At 47.5% G+C, this 13,572-nt stretch overlaps 1 protein-coding gene across 2 annotated transcripts; it reads left to right on the forward strand.

The window, feature by feature from the left end:
- Positions 1–503: 503 nt before the first annotated feature.
- On the forward strand, positions 504–13,347 carry ARMC12 (armadillo repeat containing 12). 2 transcript variants are annotated; one of them, XM_004043878.5, is made up of 6 exons: positions 504–1,808; positions 2,484–2,629; positions 2,841–2,975; positions 11,714–11,887; positions 12,029–12,100; positions 12,991–13,347. In XM_004043878.5, exons 1-6 carry the CDS (start codon positions 1,565–1,567, stop codon positions 13,321–13,323), a joined length of 1,104 nt encoding a protein of 367 aa, XP_004043926.3. In that variant the 5' UTR covers positions 504–1,564; the 3' UTR covers positions 13,324–13,347. The 2 variants fall into 2 exon arrangements, with proteins under 2 accessions (XP_004043926.3, XP_018885152.2); XM_019029607.4 differs by having other exon boundaries at positions 509–1,727.
- Positions 13,348–13,572: the final 225 nt, after the last annotated feature.

Here is a 13,572-nt window from a genome sequence, read left to right on the forward strand (position 1 = left end):
ACCTCCTTCCATCCTGGGTGCAGCCCAGGACCCAGAGCCTTCTGTCCCAGTTCTCCCAAAAAGGGATCAGGGCCAGGCAGGTGAACACCTGTTCTGGTGCAGCATGCTCAGCACTGGCTGTGGGTGTGGCCCTAGTTTGGAGCTGGCCACTTGCCTGTTCTGCAACAGAGAGTGGGGACAGAAGCTGTGGGGAGACCCTGGTGGGGAAGAGGGAAGGGTCTGGTCTCACCTGCCCCATCCTAGTGGTGGGGATCAAGACCTCCACAGGTGGGCTCACATCCTCTGGGGTGGTGGCATCTTCTGACTCCAGAGGACCTCACAAGCCGCCTCGTATCCCTGGGGAGGCTGAGAGGTGATACTTCCAAATTTAGCTGAAAGGCACAGACTTACCCACATTTTAATCCTGGAGTTTTAGAATGGTAAATCCGAATCCCTTTAGGTTACAAATGCAGAAACAGACTAAGGCAAAGGCGATCCCTTTCTCCTCCAAGGTCACTCTGGTTAGAAAGGTCTGGAGCCCCAGTTACTAGATGCTGTCATTGTTCTGCCGCCAAGTCCTTAAAGAATGGCGGAACATGACTTAAACCACCTGCTAAGTACAAGATTCTAGGCTGGAGATGCAAAGGTAGCTGTCCTCAAGAGCTTTTTGTCAAACAGGTAAACTTCAGGGCAACATGCAGATGCTGGAAAAGGGTGGATTTGCCTCAAGAGTCTGCATGCTTTCTAAGATACTGCCCTCCTTTTCATCCTCTGATGCGGGGAGGGAACCCTACCTGAAGAAACACCCCAAGGCCCAGGGGTAGATCTAGGGTGGAGAGATCACAGATGGGAGGGCCCGGAAAGAAAAGGAACAGGGTTGTCAATGGGCATACCCCAAACACCTCTCCCAGAAATGCCCTAAGGCCCCAGCCCGGAAATGGACCTCTGCTGCCCTCTAATGGTGGAAAGGCAGCCTCTGGCGCTACCTGCTGGGGTCCCTCCTTAAAGAAGACGGGACTTCTGCCCTCTCCCCTTTTATTCCCCTTCTGTCTTATGCTTCATCTCCTGTGGTCTCTAAAGCAGAACCTTCTCTTTTTTTTTTTCTGAAATGGAGTCTTGCTCTGTCGCTTAGGTTGGAGTACAGTGGCGTGTTAGCTCACTGCAACCTCAACCTCCCAGGCTCAAGCAATTCTCCTGCCTCAGTCCCCTGAGTAGCTGGGATTACATGTGTGCGCCACAATGCCTGGCTAATTTTTTTGTATTTTTAATAGAGACAAGGTTTCACCATATTGGCCAGGCTGGTCTTGAACTCCTGACCTCAAGTGATCTTCCTGCCTTGGCCTCCCAAAGTGCTGGAATTACAAGTGTGGGCCATGGTGCCTGGCCCCATCTGTTCTCAAGCACTCCTGGCTGCCCCATTTCCTGACCACTGCCCTCCATCCCATTATCTCCCCAGTTTCCTTTGTTGCCTAGGTTCCAATTCTGGTACCCTGGTTCCTGACCCTGCCAGAGTTCTGGTTCCGGAAGGCCCCCCACAGGTGCCTTGAGCCTAGCTCTCACCTGGGCCCAGGGCAACACTGAAGACATGGGCAAGAGCATCCCCCAATACCTGGGGCAACTGGACATCTGCAAAAGTGTAGTCAGCCTGGCCACAGGCGCCGGGGCGATCTACCTGCTCTACAAGGCCATCAAGGCCGGCATAAAATGCAAACCACCCCTCTGTAGCAACTCACCCATCTGCATCGCCCGTGAGTGTCCGGGCCCTGGGGAGAGGGCTCTGCCCCAGGAGGCACCTGCTCCCGAGGCCTCTGCTGTGGGAGGGCCCAAAGGTGATGCCTCCAAGTTCCTCTTTCCTTTGTCTTTCTCTTGTCCATCTTCCTCGAGCCCACCCTGCAGCGTCCTAGGCAAGGCCCTGCCAGAGATGCTAGCTCAGGGTCCCTGGATCTCACTCAAGTGGATCCTCAGACTCATCTGGCAGGTCTCCAAATACTACATTTCCTCTGACTCCCAGGATTCCACTTCTTGGAAACTTGGTGTCGGCAGCTCCCCCCATCCCTTTTCTGCCCCAGGAGCGTGAGGCTTTAAGGAAAGGGAAAATTGGAGGACTTACTATATGCCCAGAGCTTCCACTAGTCCACATGTTCTTTTGTGCAGAGTAGGAAAACGAGCCCCTTCTGCAAGACTCTTTATTGCCATCTGCTGGAATATCATTGCCACATACTGGTTATGATGAAATACTACTTGTTACCGCCCATATGCCAGACAGTTGTTAGAGTAAATGGACAAATCTATGATGGTACGTTACGGACAATACGACATTAGATAGGGTGCCCTTGTGCAGTAAACATTCGTTCAACTGTACATGGTGGTCCTGCATATGGCGAGAAGGCTTCTCCGAAAAGGCAAGGCAGCCTTGTCCCCAAGTCCCTGTCCCCTACTTCCCAACCCCATTCTTTCATCACTTCTGAGTCCACAGCCTGAACTGGGCTGGGGTGGCTGTCTAGGCCTGGCAGTCGAGCGAGAGCGGCACGGGCGGGACTCAGGTGAGCTCCGGAGGCTCCTCAACTCTTTGGAGTGCAAACAGGATGAGTACGCCAAGAGCATGATCCTGCACAGTATCACTCGCTGTGTGTACTTGCTGGAGGCTGAGGTGAGGGAAGGGAAGCAGGAGGTCCCCCCTAGCCGGCCTGGCCCCTGGGGGTTACGGCCGATCTCTGCCACTGGAATGGCCAGACTATATCCTGGGACCTCTCTCTGGCTGATAGCGGGAGGGGTGTGCGGAGGGATCTTGGTGACATGGGGGGCAGTGGGCCCAGAACACCCGCTTCTCCTGCCTCTTCCATCTCTCCCCAATACTCCAGGCCTCTGCTTGTACTACGGATGACATCGTGTTGCTGGGCTACATGCTGGATGACAAGGACAACAGTGTCAAAACCCAAGCTCTGAATACACTTAAAGCTTTCTCTGGCATCAGAAAATTCAGGCTCAAAATCCAGGTGAGCCCAGGGATGCGTGGTGGGGCATGCAGGATGTCTATAGTCCTTAAGTCCTTTAATTGCCATAGGATAAATGGTCATGTTCCAGAAGTTTGTTTGGGTGTGAATTTGTAACCCAGAAATAAGTGGGAAAATGGTGGTCAGATTCCCAGCAGGGTCATGAAGGCCTTTGAATTTCAGGATGAAACTGAATTGAGGCACTAGTGGTATCTCTCAACCCCAAATAGAAGGACCCCCACTACCCCACAAGCTCCCTACCACTGCCACATTTTTTCTGACACCAATTCCCAACACTGGCTGGGTGTTCAACAATTCAATTCAGTTCAGACACTATCCATAGTTAGGGCAGACTTCACAGGTTAAGGGCTGAGTCCCCCAAGACTTCCCCCCAACTTCAGGTACCAATCATAGGTCTGACTTCTGACTGTCCCGCTATGAATTTGGGGGTTCCCACAACTCCCTTTTTAGATTTAGTAATTTGCTAGAATGGCTCCCAGAACTCAGGAAAGGACTTTACTTACTATTACTGGTTTTTTTTATAAAGGACACAACTCAGGAACAGCTAAATGGAGGAGACACATAGGGCAGGGTGTCAGGGCGCGGAGCTTCCAGGCCTGTTCCTGGACCAAACTGAGGGTTGGGCTGCTATTGCTCGTGGCCCAGTAACGAGATGCAGATGAACTGGGGAGGAAGAGAGTTTTTATTTCTGTAACCGGTTACAGGGAGAAGGCCTGGAAATTATCGCTGGACCAACTCAAAATTACAAAGTTTTTCAGAACTTATATACCTTCTAAGCTATATGTCTATGTGTAAATGTGCATTCATCTAAAGACGTAAGTGATTAACTTCTTTTAATTTATAACTAAGGTCTGAGTCCTGAAGACCTTCCACTGGAGCCTCAGTAAATTTACTTAATCTAAATGGGTCCAGGTGCTGGGGTGATTACCCTTATTTTGTCTCCTGCTAAATCAAGGAGTTTTGAGGAATTCCTTCAGATCCCCAATAAACTTGTTTGTGGAGACCTGTGGCGTTTCTTCAGACCCACAGTAAAACTTGTTTAATCCTAAATGGGTCCCATTAAGAATTCCTTCGTAATTTTGTCATGCTTTAAGGCCCAGGAAAGGCCTAGGCAAAACTCCTGGTGGGCTTTTGTTAGATTCCAGCCTTTGTATAAGGGCACTGGCTTTTAACATTTAACTTAACCACGCAGTCAGTACTGAAACAGTTGTTATGGAGGTCTGCCACAAGCCCACTTCAGGAGTGCCCTGCTGTTCCCAGCACCTCCACACGTTCAACAACCAGGAAGCTCTTTGAACCCCATTGGTCAGAGGTTTTTATTATGTAGTCTTGATGAATTAAATCATGTCCAGCTGCTCACCCCTCCCCAGAAGTTGGGAGCGAAGCTGAAAATCCCAACCTTCTAATCATGCTTTGGTTTTTCTGGTAACCAGAAGCTATCCAAGGGCCCTGCCTGGAGTCACTTCATTAGCATAAGCTCTGTTGTGACCAAAAAGGGTTGGTTTGCAGTAACAAAGGACACTGCTGTCACTCAGGAAATTCCAAAGGTTTCAGGAGCTCTGTTCCTGGAACTAGGGACAAAGATCAGATGTATTTTTTATACTCTATCCCCTGGGCCCGTGTTAATCAGAGGTTGGTGTCATGGCCACGGATAACTTCTCCATTACTCCATAGACAAAATGTAAAACACCACATGTCACTTCCCCCTTTCCCTGCTATCATACCCCCAAACTTACAGTATCCACACCCATCCTCCCTGCTTTCCTGCTGCTGCCATGAAAAAATGGCTTTCTCCTGGTCTGTGGCCAGTGATAGTCTCAATCCTGCCTCCCACTCCTTCCTTAAGGGCCTCTCTGATTGCTTACGCTCCGCTCCCCGTCAGCATGCAGTAGGCTCCAACCCCTCCCATCTTACAAAGCAAAACCAAAAAAGCCTCTCCCTTGACCTCCACATCTCTTCCTGGCAAATAGTCTATCTCTCCCAAATTAAAAACAAATAAAATACGTAAAACTTGCAAATATTGTATATGTGTAAGTTAGAAGGAATAACAATAAAACAGAACATGCCCAGGCCAAGAAATAGAGCACAGCCCCCTCCCACATCTTGGCTGCCTCCCCCACCAGAGGCAGTCATTGCCCTGCATTTTGTTTAGCAGTTCCAAATTTTCTTTGTAGTTTTACCATATATGTATGTATCCTTGCATATTCTAGCAGGGCATAGCAGATAATAAAGAGGTAAAATATAGTCTGGTATGTTTTTAAGCTTCATGTACATGGAAGTAGATGGTTTCTATTCTGTGTTCTGTGGTTGGCCTTTTCTCCCTGCTACGTTGAGAGATTCATCCTTATTGGGCAGCTCTGCTTCCTTCTGTTTTTTTTTTTTTTTTTTTTTTTTGAGACAGGGTCTCGTTCTGTCGCCCAGGCTGGAGTGCAGTGGCGTGATCTTGGCTCACTGCAGCCTTGACTTCTCAGGCTCAAGCAGTCCTCCCACCTCAGCCCCCCTAGTAGCTGGGAGTACGGGTGTCCTCAGTGAGTACGGGAGTACTATGTTTCTCAGGCTGGCCTTGAACTCCTGGGCTCAAGCGATTCTCCCCCCTGGGTCTCTTTCACCGCTCTGTGGTGGTCTCTTTCGTGAATACTCTGCCACTTGCCCGTTGTTAGGCATTTGCATTGTTTCCAGGTGCTTGTCACACTCACATTGTGCTGTGAACATTCCTGTGTTCATCTCCCTTGTGTGCCTGAGAGAGGATTCTAGGGTGTGTACGCAGGAGTGGAATGGTTTGGTCAAAGGATATGCCCAACTTTTCCAGGAGGGAGGTATCCATTTTCACCCCACCAGCCCTGCACGAGTGTTCTATTGTGTCATAACCTAACGTTTGATAATTTCACATTTTAATTTTTTTTTTTTTTTGAGACAGAGTCTTGCTCTGTTGCCCAGGCTGGAGTGCAGTGGCACGATCTCGGCTCACTACAACCTCTGCCTCCCAGGTTCAAGCAATTCTTGTGCCTCAGCTTCCAGAGTAGCTGGAATCACAGGCGCGCGTGCACCACCACGCCTGGCTAATTTTTTTGTATTTTAGTAAAGACAGGGTTTCACCATGTTGGCCAGGCTGGTCTCAAACTCCTGGCCTCAAGTGATCTGCCTGCCTCGGCCTCCCAAACTGCTGGGATTACAGACATGAGCCACTGTGCGTGGTCCACATTTTAATTTTTGGCATCAAACTTTTTTGGGGAAAAAATTCTCTTTACATGTATCCTCAAAATACGCACAACTATGATATATCAATAAAAGCAAACACACAAAAGAATAAAAATAGATTGAGAAACAAACAAAAAAATACCTAGAGAGATCTCTGCTTGCTGCCTCATCCCTCAGCCTTCTCAAGTGCAGTGGTACGATCTTGGCTTACTGCAACCTCCACCTCCAGGACTCAAGTGATCCTCCCACCTCAACCTCCCTAGTAGCTAGGATTACAGTCATGCACCAATATGCCCGGCTAATTTTTGTATTTTTTTAGAGGTGGGGTTTTGCCATGTTGTTCAGGCTGGTCTCGAACTCCTGAGCTCAAGTGATCCACCCGCCTCAGCCTCCCAAAGTGCTGGGATTGCAGGTGTCAGCCACCATACCTGGTCAGGCTGTGATTCTCAAGCATATTATAATCACCTGGAGAGCTTGTTAAAAGCAAAGATTTTGGCTGGGCGCAGTGGTTCAAGCCTGTAATCCCAGCACTTTGGGAGGCTGAGGTGGGCAGATCACCTGAGGTCAGTTCAAGACCAGCCTAGCCAACATGGAGAAACCCCGTCTCTACTAAAAATACAAAAATTAGCCGGACGTGGTGGCGGGCACCTGTAATCCCAGCTATCCGGGAGGCTGAGGCAGGAGAATCACTTGAACCCGGGAGGCAGAGGCTTGCAGTGAGCCAAGATCACACCACTGCACTCCAGCCTGGGCCACAGAACGAGACTCTGTCTCAAAAAAAAAAAAAAAAAAAAGCCCAGGGAGTTCAGTTCAACAGGAGAACTTTGTTTTTCACAAACCCCCCAGGAAATTCTGATGCAGGCGGCCTGAGTCCCACTCTTCCTTTTTTTCCCCAGTGTCTTTATGCTGAGGGCCTGACCCCGGTCTCTTTTCAGGTGAAAGTAGTTACTCCTTGATCTCAATTTCCATCTAGCTGTGCCCTTCTGGATCTCTGCAGCCTGTGGGCTCCCCTGCCTTCCCCATGGCCAGCTGCTACTAGGCATATCCACTCAGATGCCCTCCAAGTTCTCTAACCCAACATATCCAAAATGGAGCTCACCCCATTCCCTAAATCAGCCCACTCTCTCCAGAGGGCTCTTAGGCCATCAGGCCCTTTGGGTCTGCCTCAAGGCTCTCAGCATAAAGTGCGTGATTGGCCATGGGCTGCACCTCCTTGCCCTAACCCCAGCCACGTACAATGCATGCTTTATGCTCTCACATGCCCCGTTGCTGCTGTTCCCTCGTTCTGAAACCCTGTCCCAGACTTGCTGACTCCAATCTGTCCTGCGGGTCTCCACGGCTTTTGAGGGGTGGGGGAAGGGAAGGGCAGGTACTGATGGGAATGCTCACTTCCACTCCAGGACTCTTGCTTACTTCTTACATGGCTCATAAAGGTGCAGCTCGTGAGGTTACCTGTCTTTGGTAATACCTCTAGGTCCAAGCATCTTACTTTTTTTTTTTTTTTTGAGACGGAGTTCCGCTCTTGTTGCCCAGGCTGGAGTGCAATGGCGCGATCTCGGCTCACCGCAACCTCCGCCTCCCGGGTTCAAGTGATTCTCCTGCCTCAGCCTCCCGAGTAGCTGGGATTACAGGCATGTGCCACCACGCTCGGCTGATTTTTTGTTTTTTGTAGTGGAGATGGGGTTTCTCCATGTTGGTCAGGCTGATCCTGAACTCCCAAGCTCAGGTGATCTGCCCACCTTGGCCTCCCAAAGTGCTGGGATTAAAGGCGTGAGCCACTGCGTCCTGCCCGCATCTTGCATCCTAGAACCGAAGATCCCTTTATTCACTCAATAAATGTAATATTGAACACTTTGTGCCAACACGCTGCTCTAAGTACAGGAGAGAAAGCAGTAAACAGAACAGGGAAGATCCCTGTGCTTGTGGAATTTATATTCTAACAGGGCAAGGCAAGCAATACACAAATAAGTAAAATATATAGTGTGTTTCATGTGGTAAGTGCCATGGAGAAAAATAAAAGGTGGGAGGTGGATAAAGGAGTCTGGGTGGGGGTGATGCAGTTTTCAAGAAGAAAATCTTGAACCCAGGAGGCCTGTAATCCTAGCTACTCAGGAGGCTGAGGAAGGAGAATCACTTGAACCCAGGAGGTGGAGGTTGCATTGAGCCAAGATGACGACATTGCACTCCAGCCTGTTTGATGGGGGTGAGACTCCATCTCAAAAAAAAAAAAAAAGAAAAAAGAAAAAGAAAATCTTTTGAGATGTTGGGCTTGGTGAAGAGTTCATGACATCAAAAGCATGATCTATAAAAGGAAAATCAATACATTGGACTTTATTAAAATTAAAAACATTTGCTCCATGAAAGATCCTGTTAAGAGAATGAAAAAAGCTGCAGACTGGGAGAGTGTATTTGTTTTTGTTTTTGTTTTTGTTTTGAGATGGAGTCTTGCTCTGTCACCCAGGCTGGAGTTCAATGGCGCAATCTTGGCTCACTGCAACTTCCGCCTCCCGGGTTCAAGCGATTCTCCTGCCTCACCCTCCCGAGTAGCTGAGATTACAGGTGTACACCACCATGCCCAGCTGATTTTTGTATTTTTAGTAGAGACGGGGTTTCGCCATGTTGGCCAGGATGGTCTCGGTCTCTTGACCTCATGATCCGCCCGCCTCGACCTCCCAAAGTGCTGGGATTAGAGGCGTGAGCCACTGTGCCTGGCTGAGGGAGTATATTTGAAAATCACATATCTGATAAAGGACTCAGCTAAATTGTATCAAGTGCTTTCAAAACTGAATGTTAGGCCGGGCATGGGGGATCATGAGGTCAGGGGTTTGAGACCAGCCTGGAAGCATGGTGAAACCCCATCTCTACTAAAAATACAAAAACTAGCTGGGCATGGTGGTGGGCACCTGTAATCCCAGCTACTCAGGGGACTGAGAAAGGAGAATCACTTGAACCTGGGAGGTGGAGGTTGCAGCGAGCCGAGATCGCACCACTGCACTCCAGCCTGGGCAACAGAGTGAGACTGTCTAAAAACAAAAACAACCCTGATGTTAAAACAAGCAGTCCAATTAGGAAATGGGCAAAATACATGAACAGATATTTCACTGAAGAGGATATATGGATGGCAAATAAGCACATGAAACCATGTTTAATATCACCAGCCATTAGGGAAATGCAATGAAGACCATGCTGAGATATTACTGTGCACCTATTAGAAGATCTAAAATCAAAATTAGTGACGATACCAAATGCTGGCAAAGATATAGAAAAACCGGATCTTTCATATATTGCTGGTGGGAATATAAAATGGTACAGCAGCCACTCTGGAAAATAGTTTGGCAGTTTCTTTCAGAACTAAACATACATTTACCAATCAGCAGTTGAACTCTTGGGCCTTTATCCTAGAGAAATGAAAACTTATATCTGCACAAAAACCAGTAAACGATTGTTGATAGCAGTTTTATGTGGAATAGCCCCAAACTGGAAACAACCAAAAATGTCTGTCAATCGGTGAATGGTTAAACAAAGTGGTATAGCCATTACCATGGAATGCTACTTAGTAATAAAAAGGAATATAATATTGATATGCACAACAACTTGGATGGTTCTCAAGGGCGTTATGCTGAGTGAAAAAAGCCGATCTCAAATGATCACATAAAGTGTGATTTCATTTATATAACATCCTCAAACTTAAAAGGTCATATATAGAGATGGAAAACACAAGTGGTTGCCTGGGCTTTGGGCTGGGGGAGCAGGTGGGAGTGACTCTAAAGGGGTCTCGAGATAGATCTTTGTGGCAATGGGACAGTTCTGGTGGGATAATCTGTTGGCTGCAGTTGTGGTTACACAAATATGTGCATGTGCTGAAATGACATAGAACTATGCACACATATTACACCAACACCAATTTCCTAGTTTTGATATTATACTATAATGCAAGATGTGACCATTGAGGGGAACTGGGTGAAGAGCACATGGGACCTCGCTGTACTATTTTTGCAACTTCCTATAAATTTATAATCATTTCAAAATAAAGGCCGGGCGTGGAGGCTCACGCCTGTAAACCCAGCACTTTGGGAGGCCGAAGCGGGCATATTACCTAAGGTCAGGAGTTCAAGACCAGCCTGGCCAACATGACGAAAACCCGTCTCTACTAAAAATACAAAAATTAGTTGAGCACGGTGGTGTACACCTGTAATCCCAGCTACTCAGGAGGCTGAGGCAGGAGAATCGCTTGTACCTGGGAGGCGGAGGTTGCAGTGACCCAAGATCGCACCACTGCATTCCAGCCTGGGCAACAGAGTGAGACGGTCTCCAATAAAATAAAATTAAATTAAATTAAAATAAAAAAAATTTAAAAAATGAAAATGTGTGTTACACGTGACAATGCTGTAGAGAAAAATAAAATAACAGTGGAGGGTGGTAAGGAAGGCTGGGATGGGGGTGGTTAGAGAAGGCCTTACTGAGAAGGTAACATTTTAATGAAGTCTTAAAGGAGGTGTGAGAGTGAGTTGTGAGTATCTGGGGATAGAGTGTGCTAAGCAGAGGGCACAGCCTATGCAAACACCCTAAGACAGGTGTGTACCTGGCATGTTCATGGAATATGTAAGAGGCCATTGTGATGGGAACCTTGGTCATGAGGGAGAGAAGAGAAGATGGAGTCCAAGAAATAATAGGGAGAGAGGGGCAGATCACATTGGACCGTATGCCACTGTAAGGACTTTAGCTTTTACACTGAATGAAATGGGGGCTCTTGAGCAGAGGAGTGACATGTCTAACATGTCAGCTGCTCTGAAAGTAGATGCAGGGGGTGAGAATGGAAGCAGGGAGACAGGAGGCTATTGCAGAAATCCCGGTGAGATGCCAGTGGCTTGAAAGAGGGTGGTAAGAAGTGGGGGTGAGGAGAAGTGGCTTGAATTTTGATAGATTTTGAAGGTAGTGCCTACAGGATTTTCTGAAGGATTGGAAAAGGAGTGTGAGAGAAAGAAAGGAGTTGATGCCAGCAGTTTTTGGCCCGAGCCACTGGAAGGAAAGTGTAACCCATAGCTGAGACAGGGAAAGCTATAGAAGGAGCAGGTCTGGGGATGGGGGAGCGTGTTAACTCTGAGAGCTCTATTAGACATTTGGGGAGAAAAGTGGAATTGGCAGCTGCATATATGAGTCTGGATTCAGGGGAGGGGCAACATAGCTGGAGCTAGAGACATAAAGGTGAGAGTCACCAGCATGTGGATCGTATTTAACACTGTGAGTCTGGATGATACCGGTATGGGAGTGAGGTAGGTAGAAAAGAGGAGGTTGGGCAGAAGAGCTAGGAAAGAAGTCTGTAAAAAAAAAAAGAAAGCCAAATAAAGAATTTCAAGGCAGTGGGAGTGGGCAACTGGGTCAAATTATGTTGAGAGTTAGGGAGAATTGTCTATTGGGTTTGGCCCAGGGGACATCCATGGGGACAGTGAAGAGTAAAGTCAGATACTGGGATAGTGGTGATCACCTGTAAAAGTAAGCCCTTTTGTTCTCCCCCACTCCAGGAACACTCCATCAAAGTACTCGAACTGATCTCCACCATCTGGGACACGGAACTGCACATTGCGGGCCTCAGACTCCTCAACAACCTTCCGCTGCCCGACTATGTGCATCCACAGCTGCGACGGGTGATGCCTGCCTTGATGGAGATCCTGCAGTCAGACTACATCCTGGCACAGGTGCCTGAGGACCATGGCCAAGGCCCTGCCTTGCTGACCAGCCCTAGCACAGTACTTAGAGGGAGGAGCAGAGGTTTATGTCTTCCTTGCTCAGGCCCAGACTCACCTGCCTTCTCATGCTTTACTCTTTCCTTTATTCAGGTGCAAGCCGTACGACTGCTGAGCTACCTGGCACAGAAGAATGACCTTCTCTATGACATTCTCAACTGCCAGGTGAGAAAGAAATTGAAGAGGGGCTGATGAATGCCAACTCAGGTATAGGGGGAGGGAAGAATCATGGCGTCTCCAGACAGATTTACCACTGATGAATTGTTTTAGTATCTTCCTGCCTCTGCACTAAATGCACTGAAAATCATGCCTCTTCTGTTCCCCCCAGTAGAAGGAGACTCCATTTTATTGGGAGGGGGATCCCCCTTTGAGGCATTTCCTGAACTCTGAGAGTTAGGAACACAGGAGACAAAACAAAAGTTAATGTAGGTATTTTAATATTGGGGGGAAATTACTAGGGCAAAGAGCATTATTAGGGATAGAAAAGGTTACTCTGTGATAATCAGTGGTTCCGTTCACCAGAACAGTAGGGCAACTCTAAACTTGTATGCACCTAATAACATAGTCTCAAAATATATATGACAAAAATTGAAAGGAGAAATTAACAAATATACCACTACAGTGGGAGATTTGGAATATTTTAACCATTCTTGCAGCAACTGATAGATTAAAAAACCAAAATTAGTGAGGATATACTCTTAGTGAATAACACAAATAAGCTTGAGCCATTAGACATACTCAGAACAGTCTACAAGGATTAAATGCACAGTCCTCTCAAGCACACACACAATACTTAAGAAAATTAGTCACACACTAAGCCTTAAAATTTGTCTCAACAAAATTTCCAGAATGAATATTATCATATCACTCATGTTTTATGATCACAAGGCAATTAAATTAGAGGATAATAATAAAAGAAAAACTAAAAAATTACTATATACTCGAGTCTGAAATTTAGGTATATTTGGGAGTTTAGGCAATAGGAGTATACAAGAACAAGAATTTTATAAGTTGCCTAGGAGTTTATTCCCATTCTTTCTCTATTCCCATCACAGGTTCACTCCAACTTCCTAAACCTGTTCCAGCCCACACAGTCAGGGAGTCTCCTGTATGAGGTACTGGTGTTTGCCGAGCGGCTGAGTGAGGGCCGGAACGCACCCCACTACTGCGCGGTGAAATGGAATTACAACGAACAGTCCCTGCATGAATCCCTCTTTGGGGAAGAGTCCCGACTGGCAGACCGACTACTTGCCCTGGTCATCCACCCTGAGGAAGATGTTCAGATCCAGGCCTGCAAGGTCATTGTCAGCCTGCAGTATCCCCAGGACTTGAGAGCCCGGCCCTCCTCCTGCCAGCCCAGTCGTTCCTACTTTAAAAACACGGAATAAAATTAAGGAGAGCCAATAAATGAGTATAGGAGAGAAACTTGAAGTTTCTTGAAGCTCGAATGTCTGTCGGTGGCCTTCCAGGGCTGGGTGGAGATTTCATTCAGCATAACCTCTGCTCCAGAGTGTGGTACAGCATGGGCTTATCTGTCAAAACACATCCCCACTTCTATGTTTGGGGGACTAGCTCCCCTCTTCTCTTGCTGCTTTTCTTTCTTTTTTTTTTTTTTTTTGAGATGGAGTCTTGCTCTG

This window comes from Gorilla gorilla, chromosome 5 (genome assembly GCF_029281585.2).
Source record: "Gorilla gorilla gorilla isolate KB3781 chromosome 5, NHGRI_mGorGor1-v2.1_pri, whole genome shotgun sequence".
Taxonomy (NCBI): domain Eukaryota; kingdom Metazoa; phylum Chordata; class Mammalia; order Primates; family Hominidae; genus Gorilla; species Gorilla gorilla.

Coding starts and splice junctions, on each gene's coding strand:
- ARMC12 (XM_004043878.5), top strand. CDS start 1,565: ATGGGCAAGAGCATCCCCCAATACCTGGGGCAACTGGACATCTGCAAA. Junction 2,630..2,840: donor TGTACTTGCTGGAGGCTGAG/GTGAGGGAAGGG, acceptor CCAATACTCCAG/GCCTCTGCTTGTACTACGGA. Junction 2,976..11,713: donor AATTCAGGCTCAAAATCCAG/GTGAGCCCAGGG, acceptor CCCCCACTCCAG/GAACACTCCATCAAAGTACT.